Source organism: Pelophylax lessonae, assembly GCF_965119305.1.
Source record: "Pelophylax lessonae genome assembly, chromosome: 1".
Taxonomy (NCBI): domain Eukaryota; kingdom Metazoa; phylum Chordata; class Amphibia; order Anura; family Ranidae; genus Pelophylax; species Pelophylax lessonae.
The window spans coordinates 305,884,452-305,903,311 of NC_138768.1; the positions used below are offsets into that span (position 1 = coordinate 305,884,452).

The 18,860-nt window shown below is 47.0% G+C and overlaps 1 protein-coding gene across 1 annotated transcript in view; it reads right to left on the reverse strand.

The window, feature by feature from the left end:
• Nucleotides 1–18,860, reverse strand: part of TPCN1 (two pore segment channel 1) — a 373,488-nt gene that overhangs the window by 180,179 nt on the left and 174,449 nt on the right. The window contains exon 10 of the mRNA XM_082257616.1: nucleotides 9,483–9,599. Within this exon, the coding sequence (XP_082113742.1) occupies nucleotides 9,483–9,599 (117 nt within the window). The remainder of the gene's footprint in view (nucleotides 1–9,482; nucleotides 9,600–18,860) is intronic.

Below are 18,860 nucleotides of genomic sequence, written 5' to 3' on the forward strand. Positions count from 1 at the left end.
AGTACATCCACCAAGCTCGAGGTAACAGGAAGATCTGCTTATATAGTGACGAGTTCTTGAAGTCGAACCAGTGGGCCCATATTTTGGAATGTAGATGTGTTTTGCCTCTGAAAATATAGGTCAGTTCCTCGAGGAGGAACAAGGAGTCAACCTTAAGTGTCCAATGCAGCAGAGAGGGAAATCTCTGCTTGACCTAATAGAGAAGGAATGAGGAATTTAGAGGCATTTAGAAGGTGTGGGATAATAGATAGTTTAAATTAGCCGACTGGTTCAAGTGTGCAATGAAACAGAACCATCGAAGGATCAAAGGGGATGGTAATCCCAGCAATCAGTTCTATGTGGCGAAGAATGGAACTCCAGAAGGGGCGAATGTAGGGACAACTCCACCATATATGGGCATGAGTGGCCGTGGAACCACAATTCTTCCAACATAAAGGAGAATGTGAGGGGAACATCGCATGTAGTTTGGATGGTGTGTAATGCCATCTGGTTAGAAGCTTGTAGTTAATTTCCGCAGTTCTGGTGGACTGGTCAGTACACATTCTGTGTACAGAACAGCTCCAGGTAGCCATATTGCATTGCATTCTCAGAAAATTACAACAGCTGCAGATTGAAAAGGAAAGGTAATTTTTAATAACATTCAATTACAATATGATTTGTGTCGCAATAGTATACGCTATATTGTTTTGCTGATTTTTTCCCCACAAAAGTGGAGTTACCCTTTAAATGCGAAGAAGGTCTAGTGGGCTTAGCAGTAAGTGGTCTGCCATGCAGTGCAAGACCTGAGAGATTATGACTCCCTGAGGGGGCATACAGAGCTTATCCATATGGTAGTGGAGGCCAACTGCATAGGTAAAATGACTGAGGATAGTAGGGTAGCAGCTCCTTTCCCTCATTAGCTGCCTCAATGTATTCCTCAAGGGGATATTTACAGGTTATGTCTGGGGATAATCTTAGGGCGGAAAGGCAGGTGTTAGTACCGGCCAATTACAAAAGTGGTGATAACCTCTGGAAAAAATCCTAGTGTTAAAGAATTCTTCCTTAATCAGACAGGCCACATGTTGACTGTCTCTGAAGGAGCCTGAGTTCTGGGCTAGATCTGTGTCAATGTAAGACCTTGTTTCAGAACAAGGGAACTACTATCAACCTGAAAGGTACTTTACTTGCAGCAGAACATCAGCGGTTTGTCCCATGTGCTCCAGTGTGCCTGTTATCCAATATTGCTATGTGAGGATCTTCTTCTGCAGGATACTCACCGAATGAATGTGGACTTCAGTGAATCTTGTATGAAGGAATTGCTATAACCTAGGGGCTAATCAAGTTCCTGTGGTTGTGTCTCTAGGGCAACAGGTGTGGCAGTAAACAATCAGCTTGCGTTGTTGGCAGAAATGGTAGCCAGAGGTGTGCAATCAGGAAAATTATGAGCATTGTGTCACTAGACACGGAGGAACGCCTGGTAGTGATGTGGAAAAAAAAAAGACCACTAATTTTAACCAGTTCTGGACCGGAAGGATTTGCCCCCTTAATGACCAGGCCAATTTTTGCGATTCGCCACTGCGTTACTTTAAAAAAATTGTGCGGTCGTGCGACACTGTACCAAAATAAAATTTATGTCTTTTTTTTCCCACAAATAGAGCTTTCTTTTGATGGTATTTGATCACCTCTGCGATTTTCATTTTTTGCGCTATAAAAGAGCAACAATTCTGAAAAAAAAAAAAAAAAAAAAAAATATATATATATATATATATATATATATATATATATATATATATATATATATATGTATATATATATATATATATATATATATATATATATATACACACACACACACACACACATTGGGTACGGAAAGTATTCAGACCCCCTTAAATTTTTCACTCTTTGTTATATTGCAGCCATTTGCTAAAATCATTTAAGTTCATTCTTCTTCCTCATGAATGTACACATAGCACTCCATACTGACAGAAAAACACAGAATTGTTGACATTGTTGCAGATTTATTAAAAAAGAAAAACTGAAATATCACATGGTCCTAAGTATTCAGACCTTTGCTCAGTATTTAGTAGAAGCCCCCTTTTGATCTAATACAGCCAGGAGTCTTTTTGGGAAAGATGCAACAAGTCTTTCACACCTGGATTTGGGGATCCTCTGCCATTCCTCCTTGCAGATCCTCTCCAGTTCTGTCAGGTTGGATGGTAAACGTTGGTGGACAGACATTTTTAGGTCTCTCCAGAGATGCTCAATTGGGTTTAAGTCAGGGCTCTGGCTGGGCCATTCAAGAACAGTCACGGAGTTGTGGTGAAGCCACTCCTTCGTTATTTTAGCTGTGGGCTTAGGGTCATTGTCTTGTTGGAAGGTAAACCTTCGGCCCAGTCTGAGGTCCAGAGCACTCTGGAGAAGGTTTTTGTCCAGGATATCCCTGTACTTGGCCGCATTCATCTTTCCCTCGATTGCAACCTGTCCCTGCAGCTGAAAAACACCCCCACAGCATGATGCTGCCACCACCATGCTTCACTGTTGGGACTGTATTGGACAGGTGATGAGCAGTGCCTGGTTTTCTCCACACATACCGCTTAGAATTAAGGCCAAAAAGTTCTATTTTGGTCTCATCAGACCAGAGAATCTTATTTCTCACCATCTTGGAGTCCTTCAGGTGTTTTTTAGCAAACTCCATGCAGGCTTTCATGTGTCTTACACTGAGGAGAGGCTTCCGTCTGGCCACTCTGCCATAAAGCCCCGACTGGTGGAGGGCTGCAGTGATGGTTGACTTTCTACAACTTTCTCCCATCTCCTGACTGCATCTCTAGAGCTCAGCCACAGTGATCTTTGGGTTCTTCTTTACCTCTCTCACCAAGGCTCTTCTCCCCCGATAGCTCAGTTTGGCCGGACGGCCAGCTCTAGGAAGGGTTCTGGTCGTCCCAAACGTCTTCCATTTGAGGATTATGGAGGCCACTGTGCTATTAGGAACCTTAAGTGCAGCAGAAATCTTTTTGTAACCTTGGCCAGATCTGTGCCTTGCCACAATTCTGTCTCTGAGCTCTTCAGGCAGTTCCTTTGACCTCATGATTCTCATTTGCTCTGACATGCATTGTGATCTGGAAGGTCTTATATAGACAGGTGTGTGGCTTTCCTAATCAAGTACAATCAGTATAATCAAACACAGCTGGACTCAAATGAAGGTGTAGAACCATCTCAAGGATGATCAGAAGAAATGGAAAGCACCTGAGTTAAATATATGAGTGTCACAGCAAAGGGTCTGAATACTTAGGACCATGTGATATTTCAGTTTTTCTTTTTTAATAAATCTGCAACAATGTCAACAATTCTGTGTTTTTCTGTCAGTATGGGGAGCTGTGTGTACATTCATGAGGAAGAAGAATGAACTTAAATGATTTTAGCAAATGGCTGCAATATAACAAAGAGTGAAAAATTTAAGGGGGGTCTGAATACTTTCCGTACCCACTATATATATATATATATATATATATATAAATAAAACTCACATTCTGCTAGATAACATTCCCAAAAAAAAAAAAAATTTATAATCAAAATTTTTCATCCTTTTAGGCCAATTTGTATTCTGCTACATATTTTTGGAAAAAAAAAAAATAAATAAAAAAAAAAAAAAAAATCGCAATAAGCGTATTTTTAATGGTTTGCGCAAAAGTTATCGCGTCTACAAACTAGGGGAAAGTTTATTAATGTAATTTTTATTTATTTAGATTTTTTTTTACTAGAAATGACGGCGATCTGCGATTTTTAGTGGGACTGTGACATTGCGGCGGACAGATCGGAACCCCCAACTGACATTTTTGTCACTTACCAGTGACATTAATACAGTAATCAGTGCTAAAAATATGCACTGTTACTGTAATGACACTGGCAGGGAAAGGGTTAAGGTGATCAAAGGGTTAATTGTGAGCCTAGGAGAGTGTTTTCTAACTGTGGGGGGAGGGACTTGTGAAATGATCATAGAGACCTGTAATCCTATATAGAAGGATCACAGGCGCTCTGTGATCATTTCAGAGAGAACAGTAAGCTGTGTTTACAACAGCTGACCGTCCTTTCTAAGCGGGGAGCGATCACCCCCTGCCTCAATTCGCGCAGCCGAGCCAGTCTGGTTGTTAAACCAGCCAGGTGGTTAAACCAGATAAATGTTACTTATAAGGCCAAGTAAGTGAGGCAATAATAAAAAAACAGAAAAAAATCTTCAACAGAAGAAGGTGCCCACCATCTAAGGACAGTAACAAAAAAACTTCAAAAAAAGCTTCACAGAGTGAGAGGGTTATATGGGTACACTGGAGGCCGCTCCCAGAAAAGCTTTTGCAATGCTCAATCACCTGAAATTAGCAGCATATAACCCATGGCCTAGGAATCAACTCCTGTTTCCTGTACTGTATGATTCAGATATAGAGACTGTTCTCTGCGTACAAGCTTATAGACCCCAAAAAATTGGAAAAAGCTATTCAAATAAAAAAAGCCTGCCATACAAGCTTATCTCCATATGTGTTATGTGTGTTTCTGCTGCTTGTGTATATAATGGAAAAAGAAGATCTCTGGGCACAGTTCCAAAGTCTATCAGTGAATAATAAATTACTATATTGAAGGCTGCTTGCTTTAGACTATGAAGCCAGACCAGTCTCTCATGAAGTTTAATTAAAAGAGGTGGGAGTACCCAAATCAACTTCAGGCATTCTTGTTCTTTTACTTCTTTTTTCTTTAACCTGCACTATACATTAGAAATGGAGATATGTCTGTGCTCAGATCCTTTGAATACAAGTTCAAGCCAACTGTGTCCAAGTGATCCTTCTCTGGCCAGTCACCACTCTTCCTTGCAGATTGCCAAATTCTTACATACTAAATAACATGCTCTTATTAAAGAAAAACCCAGCAACTTCTTTAACCACTTGAAGACTGGGCCATAGCCAAATGACGGCTACAGCGCGGTCGGCTTATTCTGGGAAGTGTCCGTGCTCGCAGGGTCCCGTATCACGGATCGTGGTAAAGGGCCAATGACACGTCCAATGACGGAGCGATCACTTCTCAACAAACTGATCGGTACAGTGTGCAAGAAGAGGAGAGAAACTGCAGCTGCACTCCTCCTCTGCCTCCTATATACCTTAACTATGCCCATCCATGCCTCATCTGTGCTACCTCAGTGCTCATCCATGCCACATCCGTGGCTCATCCGTGCCACGCCAGTGCTCATCAATGCCACATCCATGCCACGTCAGTGCTCATCTGTGCCATATCCATGCCATGTCAGTGCTCATCTGTTCCTCATCCATGCCATGTCAGTGCTCATCCATGCCACATCCATGCCATGTCAGTGCTCATCCGTGCCACATCAGTGCTCATCTGTGCCACATCCATGCCACGTCAGTGCCACAATTGCGCCTGGAATCCACACAGGGCAATTACGAAAAACATAATTCAATTTGGGGAGAAAGTAATAAGATTAATACGCCCCAGTAGGTTTAATGGGAAGGACCCCCATGACAAACACTTGCCACGCAATTGTACAAGCACAGGATGATTATTAAGGTCATAGAACTTACCGAGGTCACACTGGACATGGATGTTCAAGTACTTAAAATGATCAACCCCTAACAACTGAGTGTTCATAGCTGTTAATTTGGACAAGGGATCCAAGGGGAAAACCATAGATTTGGATCAGTTAATACGGACCCCAGGGAAGCGCCCAAACTCTTTGAAAGAGAGCCAGGGTGGCCCGCAAGGAGGCGTTTGCATCATGGATATATAAAAGAGTATCGTCTGCATAAAGCTACACCTTTTCCTCCAGGGGACTGACCTGTAGCCCCTCAACCTGCCGGGAAGCCCATATCAAGATGGGTAGTGGCTTCAAAGCTAGAGCAAAGAGGGAGCAAGGAGACATCCCTGGCGCGTTCCCTGCTGAAAGGGAAAATTTGTGGAAATCCTGCCATTAGTGCGAATACAAGCGGTGGGATCTCAGTATAGCATATGCAGCCAACTTAGGTACTGGGGACCAAACCCATATCTGCCTAACATCTCCCAGAGGTACCCCCACTCAACACAGTCGAATGCCTTTTCGACATCCAAAAGAGGCAATGACTCTGGTGCCCCTGTTGTCTTGTGTGGCACTAGAGACGTCTCAGATTGAGGTTGGTGCCTTTACCTGGCATAAACCCAGTCTGGTCAACATGGATGAGCTCATCCAGTACCTGTGACAACAGATTAGCAAGGATCTTAGCTAGAATCTTTGCGTCTACATTAAGTAAGGAAATCGGTCTGTAAGACGCACATTCCTCGGGGTCCTTACCAGGCTTGGGCACCAACACAATCACCGCCTCTGACATAGACACAGGCAGAGACCCTTGGAGAGAAAATCTAGGAAACAGGGTTGCGAGTCTGGGAGCCAATAGATCTTGATAGGTGGAGTAGAATTCAACCAGAATCCCGTCCACACCAGGAGCCTTCCCCGGCTGCAGTTGGGCTATAGCTATTTGCACCTCCTCCAAAGAAATTTCCCTGTCAATCCAATCACTGGTCTCCCATGATAGAGTAGAGAAGGTCACCCCATTCAAATATCTTTGGTCTGATTCCTCATAGTCCACCCTAGGGGAGTACAATGATCTATTCGATTCCGCAATGCATCACGATTACTATGGGGACCCTTTTCTAAAGGGGGATCTAAGGTGACCCTGCTCTAAAGGCGGATCTATGGGGACCCTTCTCTAAAGGGGGATCTATGGGGACCCTGCTCTAAAGGAGATCTATGGGGAGCCTGGGCCTGTCCTAAAGGGGATCCAGGGGAACGGAGCTCTAAAGGGGGATCTATGGGGACCCTGCTCTAAAGGGGGATCTATGGAATAGATACCCTTTAGTGCAGGGTCGCCATAGATCCCCCTTTAGAGCAGGCCAGCATCCCCAGAGATCCCCCTTTAGTAGAGCAGGTCCCCCCATATATCCCCCTTTAGTAGAGCAGGTCCCCTCATAGATCCCCCTTTAGAGCAGGCCACATCAGGTTAGAAGAGTTACCTGATGCTAGTTGTAGTACCGTAGGCCCTGGTAAGGAGGAATGCTGGGCTCTGTAGTCCCCCTAGTTGTAGTATAGCAGGCTCTGGTAATGAGGAATGCTGGGCTCTGTAGTCCCCCTAGTTGTTTTATAACAGGCTCTGGTAAGGAGGAATACTTGGCTCTGTACAGAGCTACAGAGCCCAGCATTCCTCCTTACCAGGGCCTGTTATACTACAACTAAGGGGACTACAGAGCCCAGCATTCCTCCTTACCAGGGCCTACTGTACTACAACTAGGGGGGCTACAGAGCCCAGCATTCCTCCTTACCAGGACCTACTGTACTACAACTAGGGGCACTACAGAGCCCAGCATTCCTCCTTACCAGGGCCTGTTATACAACAACTAGGGGGACTACTACAGACTCTGTAGTCCCCCTAGTTGTAGTATAACAGGCTGGTAAGGAGGAATGCTGGGCATTGTAGTGCCCCTAGTTGTATTATAGCAGGCCCTGGTAAGGAGGAATGCTGGGCCCTGTAGTGCCCCGACTTACCAGGAAGCAGAGCTGCAGCCAGTTGTGGATGAAGTAGCGGTAGGTGTATGGAGTAGGGCTCGGACAGGTCCTGGGTGATGAGCCTCATGTCGGGAATTTGGAGCTCGGACTAGTGCAGTGCACGGTACAGGCGGAAAGCAGGGCCTCCTCGCTCCCCTGCGGTCAACTCAGACTGTCTGCCGAGAACCGCACCGCTACCAGAAGTGTACCGAGCTGGGAAGGCCGCGACTTCGGGCGGCCGGGCTGTCAGAGCGGGCGGTCGGGCAGCAGCGTGCTAAGTGGGCGTGCCGTGTGTATCCCGGGGCCAGAGAGAGTACCGTGAGGAGGAGCTCCGTATCCCACAAGCACGGCCAGCGCCACCATGTCAATTCTGTCCCCGCTCCCGGAAGTGATGTCATTAGGTAATCGATTATTCAACCACCCCGAATCGATGCAGAATCGCGAAGGGTCGCATCGCGATGCATCGATTCGGCGATTATATTCAGCAGCCCTACTTTCCAGGGGGAAAAAAATGGCAGTGTTTACATCTGCCAGTACCGGAAGTTATGCCATTACGTTGCTTCTGGACTCCCAGGATCATAGAGATGGCCGGGACTATCCGGTACACGACCAGCTCTATAGTAATCAGGCGATGCTGCCAGATTGGTTCTCCGGGTCTCTGGAAGTGCTTACATAGGCAGGTTTTTTTTACTGATTACATTATTTAATGCTATTTATAAAATTAAGAGTTGTTACATCAACAGCTGACTGACCACAACAATATTCTGTGAGCTGCAGATGTGAACATTATTTCCAGGGTTCCCCAAGATCTCAGTCTTTTTGCCAAGGGCACCTGCAAGGTGAAAAGGTAGAGAAATCCTGCCTTATAGTATTACTTTAAGAAACACATTAAATTGCAACACATAGATGTATACCAATTCCATAAAAAAGGAATTTACAGCTTCAGGCAGTAAAATTGATGCTTTTTCCTGCTGAAAATCATACAATTGTAAATAAAATATTAAGGCTGTCTACACACAAAGAATTATACATAACTGAAGAATTATTCAGGTACTATTTTTTCTATTCTGATGGTGCAGACCTGGTATTGTACTTCACTGCCTATGACATATTATTTCTAAGATCTAGATGTGCAAACAGAAAGCTGCTGTATATGTTAAAGCTGGCAAGACACTAGTAGCACAGAAAATTTTAGCTTTAAGAAAATTTGTTTGATTTTCTATTTGTGAGCGGGGTCAAACTGACATTTGTATTCAACTACAGTGACAAGAAAATTCAAAAGAAGCAGGATAGAAAATTTTTCACTAACAAATTAATTTTTAACAATAAATGTGGTTTTCAGGAAAGTACATTCATCCCAAAAACAAACATGAAAAGCAAGCATTTTTTTAAAAAAGTACTTTCAAACAACATTTATCAAGTAATCAAATGTATGGATGAGAATTTTCGTATTCATAAAAGGTTTGTTCGAAAATCTACAGCCAGCTTAAAGCCTAAGTGCCTAAGTGCAGCCAAAAAAAGAAACACATAGGGACATACCTTGCAGTAAGTAGGATGTGTCCCTTGTGCTGATGCCTCTTCTGTTAGATGAAATTCTCCTTGTTTATGCCCTGCCACCCCTGCTGCCGTAATCTTCTGTTGCAGCGGGAGTTAATAGAACTAAGGGGGTATCGCAGGCTCTCATAAAAAATACCTATGCCCGCCATTTCTGGCCAGCAGCTCAATTCATAGAAGCTGTACTACTGCTCCTATGAATGAAATGGCAGACCTAACAATCTCCTTGTTCTACATTCATAGATTGCTCTTGCTCTGCATTCATAGAAGCTGCAGTACCCACTTCTTTGAATCACGGAGCTGGGCTGCACTTAGGCTTTCAGTGTCACACATTCTTTTTAATAAATCTTTTAACTTATTTTATATTCATAAATACCTGCGGGTTAACCAGTAGCTGGTAGCTGTGCTGAGTGGCAGTGCGCTTGTGCAAAAGCAGAGACTTGAACTTTTTTTTCTCTATGTCATTGAATGTATCAAACACAACCGCCAAAAGCTGAGGAATAAAAAAATTAGAATGTGAACCAAACAATGTTACCTTAAAACTTCTTAATTAATAAAAAAGCAATTAACCCAAATGCAATACCACATGGTTTAGTAGTACCCATTTTACAGTGTTAAAAGAAAGTCACTGCAAGACATTATGACACAGTTGGGTATACACTAGATCTTGCACTGAGACAAAAGAAAGTCTCAATACCTGAAGCAAAAACACCTGTTTAACAAAAGAAAACATTTAGGAGTCCATTCACACTCGTGCGACTTAAAATCATGAATTTTGATGCGACTTTGTTACGACTTTGGCTTTGACCAATGTGATGTTTTTTTTGTGCTCTACAAAGTTCCTAGACATGTGCAGAATAGAAATATTGTTTAGTTTTGTTTCTTTATTTTCTAACGAATTCCAAATTTTTAGAACAATTTGAATTTGCATCAGTAGAAAATGTAACTACCGATTCAAATTCTGTCTGAAGAATAGCTGGTTGTTAAGGAGTGGGCTGGGAAGCTAGCCGCAGCATCCTTACCAACCATTAATCCAAAGCAGGCTATGCCCCTTAGTTTTTTAAGAGCTGTCACACAGCGGAGCGGGCAGACAGAGGGAGCCTTGGTCGGGGCTGGAGGTTTTGGGGGTTTTTTTGGGTCAGCGGGCAGCATGATTGACGATGAATCTACAGCAGGGAATATTTTTTTTTTTTTTACCACTTCAATACCAGGCACTTTTCCCCTTTCCCGCCCAGGCCAATTTATAGCTTTTAGCGCTGTTGCATTTTGAATGACAATTGTGTGGTCATGCAACACTGTACCTAAACCAAATTTATCTCATTTTTTTCCACAAATAGAGCTTTCTTTTGGTGGTATTTGATCACCGCAAGGTTTTTTCTTTTTTGCTAAACAAATAAAAAAAGACCGAAAAGTTTGAAAAAAAAAAAAAAGTTTTTTTGTTTATGTTAGAAAATTTTGTAAATAGATAAGTTTTTTCCTGCACTGATGAGGTCACACTGACAGACACTGATGAGGAGGCACTAATATGCGGCACTGATAGGCAGCACTGATATGCAGCACTGATGGGCACTGATAGGTAGCACTGATATGCAGCATTGGTGGGCACTGATAGGCGGCACTGATAGGCTGCACTGATAGATGACAATGATGGGTGCTGGGGGGCAGCACTGATGGAGAGGGCACTGGCGGGCTCCCTGAGCCCTGATTGCCATCCCTGGTGGCCATGGTGGGCATCCCTGGGTCATGGGTGGGAATCCCTGGTGGTTCTAGTGGCATCCCCCCCCCCCCAAGGGTCTGCACTGGTAATCAATGCTCTGATTACCAGTGCAGACCCCCCCCCCCCTGTCAGGCACGAACTGAGGAAAGCCGATCAACGGTACTTCCTATTTACTATGTGACCAGCTGTGATTGGACACAGCTGGTCACATGGTAAAGAGCCTATGTCAGTAGGCTCTTTACCGAGATCAGAGATGCGGTGTGTCAGAGTGACACGCCGCATCACCGACCGCCGCTCTGCGTGCCCCCACGGGGGCGCGCAGAAAGCATTATCCTGCCGCCGCCATATGACGTCTGGTCAGGATAATGTAACCACCTTCCCGCCGTCATTTGCCTATAGGGAGGGCGGGGAGTGGTTAATTTCCATGGTGGGGGGAGGGATCTAAGGGCCCCCTTGTTAAATGGGGCTTCGAGATTCCAATAGGCCTCCCGCCCGCAGACTCCCCACAACCACCACCCAGGGTTCTAGGAAAGAGACCCTTGTCCCCATCAATGTTGAGGGTATGTGGTTTGGTATGGTTCAGGAGGGCTCGATCGTTGTCCCTGTTCATCCCCCCTTCCTGACCTTCTTTTCACAAGTTGCACACAAGTCACACCCGAATCGCATCTATATCATGCAGATTCAACTTTCATGCAGCTTTTGAGGGTTTACATTGAGGTCCATGGACCTCAAGTCGCATGAAAGTCGGACCAAAGTAGTTCAGGAACTTGAAGTCACACAGATATGAATGGTTATCATAGGGAAACATGGGGTGCGACTTGTCATGCAACCTTGGGGTCTAAAGTCGTATGACAAGTTGCACAAGTGTGAATGGAGCCTTAAAGTATAAGTTCACCTTTTCGGAACATGTTACACCCATAATCAGGGTGTAACATGTAATATGTCATGAACGGATCGACCCCCGCACCTCCCTGATTCCCGCTGGGATGGGTAGCAGGGGCAGGGTTCGTCTCCCTCCCTGCTAACGGTCACAATTTAACCACTTACCGACCGCCTTACTGTAAATATTATGTTTATGACGTTAAATACTGGGGTTATAGCTGCAGCTAGATGCCATAACACTAGTATCTTTTTTTTTTTCCCTTAAGCGGCCGGCTTTCCGATAAAAGTGATCCCAGTGGCGGATTTACCGCTAGATCACTTTTATAAGCAGCTGAAGAGGTGCTCCTGCTCGTTCCTGGGCTAAGGTTACCAATCGCTGAGCCCGGGAGCTATCCAGTGTCGGCTATAAAATGCATAGCTAGATGGCCATCGCTCATCTCTATGCCCTTGGAGGACTGGATCAATGTCACTTCTGGTTCTCGGGCCATTTAAACTTTTTTTTTTTTCTTAATGCAAAAAGATAAAAAAATGTTTTTAATATTTTGCTTTTAAGGGTAGAGGAGAGATATCGGGTTTTTTTTAGACCCCAGCTCTCTCCAGAAAGAGGCGTTGTCAAGCTGTATTGTTATCGCAAGGGATGTTTACATTCCTTGCAATAGCAATAAAAGTGATCAAAAATTTTTTTTTTGAAGGAACTGTATAAAAATTTAAAAAATATATAAAAAAAAAAAACGGAATTTTTGTAAAATCTTACCTGTAAAATTCCTTTCTCTTACGTCCTCCGACAGTCGCCGCCTCTTCATATTCGTCACAATGGGGTATTAGACTTTGCTCCGAAGGAGTAGCTAGGCAACAGAATATGTTAACATTAAAGCTTTTAACATATCCCACCCACAGGGGGTGGTCCCCTCAGTCAATACCCTCCTACTTCCTGCAACCATATCTCAGTTTCAGTGGAATAGCAGTAGAGTATACAACCAAACCCCAAAAGAGGGGCGGGGGCGGCGACTGTCGGAGGACTCAGAGAAAGGAATTTTACAGGTAAGATTTTACAAAAATTCCGTTTTCTCTTACGTCCTCCGACAGTCGGCGCCTCTTCATATTCGTCACAATGGGGACGTCCCAAAGCAGTGCAAACATGAGGGGTGGGAAATGCAGCCGCGCCGTAAGGCAACGCAGTCTCCACATCAAAGAAAGGAACCTTACCAAAGGAAGGACACCAGCTGGGCAACATGAAAAAAACTTGCTCAACAGGAGCAACAACCCAGGAAAAACAAATAACCCAGGGATAAAAACGTATCCCAAACAGCCAGGGGTCCAAAACAAAGGACCCTAAGGAACTGCCGCACTAAGAACCTTGCGGCCAAAGGAAGCATCTGCCGATGCCTGAACATCTACTCTGTAGAATTTTGTGAAAGTGTGTACGGTCGACCAGGTCGCCGCCTTACACACCTGGGCCACAGAAGCCCCATGACTACAGGCCCAAGACGTACTCAGACATCTAGTAGAGTGCGCCTTCACAGGCACAGGAGGAACTTTTCCCTGCAAAGCATATGCCTGTTCAATGGTCTGTCTGATCCATTTGGCGATGGTAGAAGCCGACGCCGCCATACCCTTCCGAGGACCCTCCGGAAGGACAAACAAAGAATCCGTCTTGCGAAAAGACTCAGTCGATTTAAGGTAAACCCTTATCGCCCGAACAACATCCAAAGAGTGCAACCTCACCTCCTTCGGATGTTTAGGCTTTGCGCACAGCGAAGGTAAGACAATATCCTCATTGAGATGGAATTCCGAAACTCGCTTCGGAAGAAAAGAAGGATTAGGTCGCAAGACCACCTTATCCAAGTGAATGACCAGATACGGAGACTTGCAGGACAAAGCCGCCAGCTCCGACACTCTGCGAGCCAAAGTGATCGCCACCAAAAAGGCGACCTATTTGGACAACATAGACAACGAGATCTCCCTGATCTGTTCAAAAGGAGCACGTTGTAACACAGATAGAACCAGATTCAAGTCCCAAAGAGGCAGAGGTTCCCTCCTAGGAGGGACCAGATGCCGCACTCCTTGAACAAAAGTGGCAACTAAGGAGTTAGAAGCCACAGGACGTTGAAAAAGAACGGCCAGCGCAGACACCTGACCCTTGACCGTAGCCAGCGCCAAACGCTGGTCGACACCCGTTTGAAGGAAGGACAACACTCGAGAAACCGAGTACGTGCGAGGTGAAAACCCCCTGGACTCACACCAGGCAAAATAGGCCTTCCAAGTACGGTAATAGACCTTCCCTGAGGAAGGTTTCCTCGCATTGAAGTGTGAACGACCTCAGGGGAGAGACCCCTATCCTTCAGGACCTCGGTCTCAACAGCCAGGCCGTCAAAGCCAGCGACTGTAAAGCAGGATGGAATATCGGGCCCTGAGACAGGAGATCGTCTCGAAGAGGTAGACGCCATGGGGCGTCGACCGCCAGATTCACGAGGTCTGCGTACCAGGACCGGCGAGGCCAGTCCGGTGCCACAAGAATCACCGTGCTGCGTTCCGAGTGCAACCTGCGGAGGAACCTAGACAGCAATTGAATCGCTGGAAATGCATACATCAGTCTGTACTGATGCCACGGAGCTACCAACTCGTCTGATGCGTCTGCCCGAGGGTCGCGCGTCCTTGCCACGAACCTTCTCACCTTGTTGTTCAGACGAGACGCGAACAGGTCCACATCTGGAAGACCCCACTTCGCGCACAACATCTGGAAGACAGCCGGGTGGAGAGACCATTCCCCCTGATCCTCGGTCTGGCGACTCAGATAGTCCGCCTGCCAGTTCTCCACCCCCGGAATGTGAACTGCCGTTATCGCCGGGACATGAGTCTCGGCCCAAGACAGAATGTCGGCCACTTCCCGAGCCGCTCGGGCACTCCTGGTGCCCCCTTGGTGGTTGATGTAAGCCACCGCCGTGGCATTGTCCGTCTGCACCCGAACCGGACAGCCCTGCAGTCGGTCCGTCCAGCGACGAAGGCAGAGATTTATTGCACGCAATTCCAGAATGTTGATCGGAAGGGAGGACTCCCCCTCCGACCAAGTTCCCTGGGCGGACAGAACGCCCAGAACACCACCCCAGCCCGACAGGCTGGCATCCGTGGTGATCACCGTCCATGAGATAGGACTAAAGGACTTGCCCCCCGATATCATCGGGGACCGGAGCCACCACAGAAGATCCCTTCTGGTGCGAAAGCTCAACGAAATTAGAAGATCCAGAGATTGGGGTCGCCCCCTCCCACTTGGACAGGATCTCCGCCTGGAGACCCCGCGTGTGAAACTGGGCGAAGGGAATCGCCTCGAAAGCCGAGACCATCAATCCCAGACATCTCATGCACGTCCGGAGGGACGAGCACGGACTGTCCCTGAGGGACCTGACTTCCTCCTGAAGAGCCCTGAGCTTGTTTTCCGGCAGGAAGACCTTCGCCTGGATCGAGTCCAGGATCATTCCCAGGTAGGGAAGACGAACCGACGGACTCAGCGTCGACTTTGGAAAATTTATCGTCCAACCAAACTCCTGTAGAGTTTGCATCGTGACGGACAGGTCCTTTTCCAGACCCTGGCTGGATGCAGACCGAACCAGAATGTCGTCCAGATACCCCAGGACAGAGATGCCCTGAGCTCTCAACAAAGCCAGAACGGGAGTAAGCACCTTGGTGAAAACCCAAGGAGCCGAGGCGAGACCAAAAGGCAACGCCACGAATTGGTAATGATCCTCCGCAATGGCGAATCGAAGGAACCTCTGGTGACCCTCGAAAATCGGGATGTGAAGGTACGCATCCTTCAGATCGATGGAGGCCATGAATTCCCCCGGAACCAGGGCAGCCACCACCGACCGCAGGGATTCCATGCGGAACTTGCGAACCCGCACAAAGCGGTTCAAAGCCTTTAAGTCCAGAATTGGACGAACCTTGCCCTTCTTTCTGGGCACAGTGAACAGATTGGAATAAAACCCCCGAAATCTGTCCCGATGAGGCACCAGAACCACCACTCCCTGAGCCCTCAGGTCCCGCACCGCTAGGTGCAGGTCCCGCAAACGCTCCGGAGACAGCTGAAGATTTGAGGGAAAGAATCTGCTCTCCGGCCGAGAGAGAAACTCGATCTTGTAGCCAGATCGAACGATTTCCTGAACCCACCGGTCCCGCACGCGGGCCAGCCAGGGTTGAAGAAAAAAGAGCAAGCGTCCCCCCACCCCAGAACTGGGTGAGGGCGCCCCTTCAGGCCGCACTGTTATGGGTAGAGGGTCCGGATTGACCGGACTTCTGTTTACCAGACCACGGCTTCTTTTGGGAGCCTTGACCCTTGAACGGTTTGCCCTTGTAGTGCGACCGAAAGGCACGAAAGGACCCCTGAGGAGGCCGAAAATTAGTATGCTTCTTACCAGGAGCCCCCTTAGCCTTGGGGAAGTGGGGCAAGAGCGTGCTCTTACCGCCCGTGATCCCCTTAATCAACGTATCCAAGGACTCCCCAAAAAGGCGAGATCCATCATAAGGCAGATTGGCTAAGGTCTTGCGCGAAGATTGGTCCACCGACCAACACTTCAACCAAACCAGGCGGCGAGACAACACCGCCATGCTTTGTACACGTGCAGCCAACGGCACTAAGTCCAAGTCCGCATCACACAGGTACATGACACCCTGATGGATTTGATCCACCATATCCAGTGTCGCCGGCGAGGCCGAATTAGCCACTAGGACGCGCCTAAGCACCTGCGTACAACTTGCGACAGCCTGGGCTGCCATAAGAGAGGCAAACAGAGCTTTAAGCATCGAACCCGTAACAGAATAAGTATGACGGGCAAGAGACTCCATTCTCCTATCCGTGGCATCTCGGAACACCGGGGTATCCTCTGCAGGAATCGCAGTGGATTTGTTCAAAACCGCAATGGCGTGATCCACCGGGGGTGGCACACACCACCATTCATCAGTGGCAGGCGTGAAAGGATAACGCAGCCTGAACCTACTTGGCACAGCAAAAGGTTTGCGTAAAGTGCGCCATTGTTCCTTAACAGCACGCTGAAAATCATCAGTGCAGGGAAAGACCTGCGATGTCTTGCGTCTTTTCTGCGTCCCATAAGCCGACAAGGCAGCGGGAGGACACAGCTCATCCTGCAAACGCAGCGTTTGTTTTATAGAAGCAACCAATTCATCCATGATCGCAAGCTCTTCAGGCGAGCCAGGGGGAGAATTATCAACCCCTTCAACCTCAGCCTCCACCTCGGACCCCACGAGATCCAGGGAGGAACGGGACCCTGATAAGGAGACCCCAGCCATAGCAGCCCCATCACCTTCACCCTCAGAATCAGAGGAAATAGAAACTGTGGGTCTTTTAGTGGATTGAGCAGCCACCAGCATCTGCACCTGAGCAGCAAGGTTAGCCACCACTTCGGCTAAATCCCCCCCTGGGGGGGAAACAGCAGTCCCCCTGGCTTCCCACCAAGGTGGCAGGAAATTTGCCCTCCTGAGAATCCATTTGCCCCAAAAAAATATCCCGGAGAATAAAGGGTTAACTGCCCCTTTAACAAGCGCGGCGAGCGCAGCCCACCGCACACACACACAAGCACAATGAGACCCCCACAGGGATAAAACTGAACACAGGCAATGGATATAGGAAGGAACAGAAGGATAAAACCTGAGGAGACCCCTGCTGCTGCTGCCGCCTCGATCGGTGCACCCAGGAAAGAGGAAGTGATGCAATCAGGGCGCTCTATTAAAACCTATGGAAGGCTACAAGAAAATGGCCGCCCGCAGTGAAAACATGCGGCTGGAGCGAGCGTAGGCAAAATGGCGCCGTTTGGCGCCGAAACCGCCGCTCCCCCACTACTGTGATGCATATAACACCACCCATGTAAAAAAACATGGCGGATCGCCGCAGCGATCGCTTTTTCGTGCCCCAAACATGACAAAAACATGCCCCACAGCACACAGCCCTTCACACTGTACACAGGCTGACACAGACAGTGTCACACAGCCCCCCCCCCCCTGCAGCCCACAGCATGCAGCCAGAGCGATAGGGAGACAAACAGTGTGAACAGAGGCAGGTTACACAGTCCCAGACTGACACCCCCCCCCCGACAGACAGGTCCCCACATAGATACACTTACCTCTTAATGGCGTGGGGAACCCTCACAGGCGAACAAGCCGCTGCACATGAGGCAGGGAGAGTCGCATCCAGGACGATCAAAATTGGGGTTAAGAAACCGCACAGCGTCCAGTGAGGTAGCCACCTCACCAATCATCCCTGCACCGAACAGGGATGGGTCGTTCATTTTGCCAGGAGCGTTACCTGGCTGAACGCTCGACGGCAGGCTGGGAAGCCACTGACCCACGACCTGCGACCAGGGGGATCAGCCCGAGACCCAGCCCACACGAATCCTCTTCATCAGAAGACCTAACTAACGCTGACAAAAAGAACAGCTAAGTAAAGAGAGAGAAAAAACTCAAACAAAAAATCAAAAAAGAAGAGAAAGGCTGAGGCAAAAAGCCCCAGCATAGAGAGATCCAGCTACCCCTGACAAGCTAGACATTGAAACTGAGATATGGTTGCAGGAAGTAGGAGGGTATTGACTGAGGGGACCACCCCCTGTGGGTGGGATATGTTAAAAGCTTTAATGTTAACATATTCTGTTGCCTAGCTACTCCTTCGGAGCAAAGTCTAATACCCCATTGTGACGAATATGAAGAGGCGGCGACTGTCGGAGGACGTAAGAGAAAGCGGTGTTTGCACCACACGTGAGTTATTGCTGCAAACGTCTGAGCGAGAGGTCTAGCACTAGACCTACTTTGTAACTCTAAACTACCTATGGAGGTTTTGATTACCGTAGTTTGGCGCCATTCCAAGAGCGCACAATTTTAAAGCATGACATGTTAGGTATCTATTTACTCAGTGTAACACCATCTTTCATTTTATACAAAAAAACACACCCCTGTTAACATGTTAGTTGTCTGATTTAAAAAAATGAGACAAAGATAAATAATTTCAGAACTTTTTACATCTTTAGGCTACATGTACATTTCAAAAGTCCTTTGAACGCTGGAATTTTACAGCTATGTAAAGGACGTTTAACACTCTTTACATATCTCAGGATTAAACATCTTCTTTCTACTCTTTCCTCTCCACTCTATGGCCTT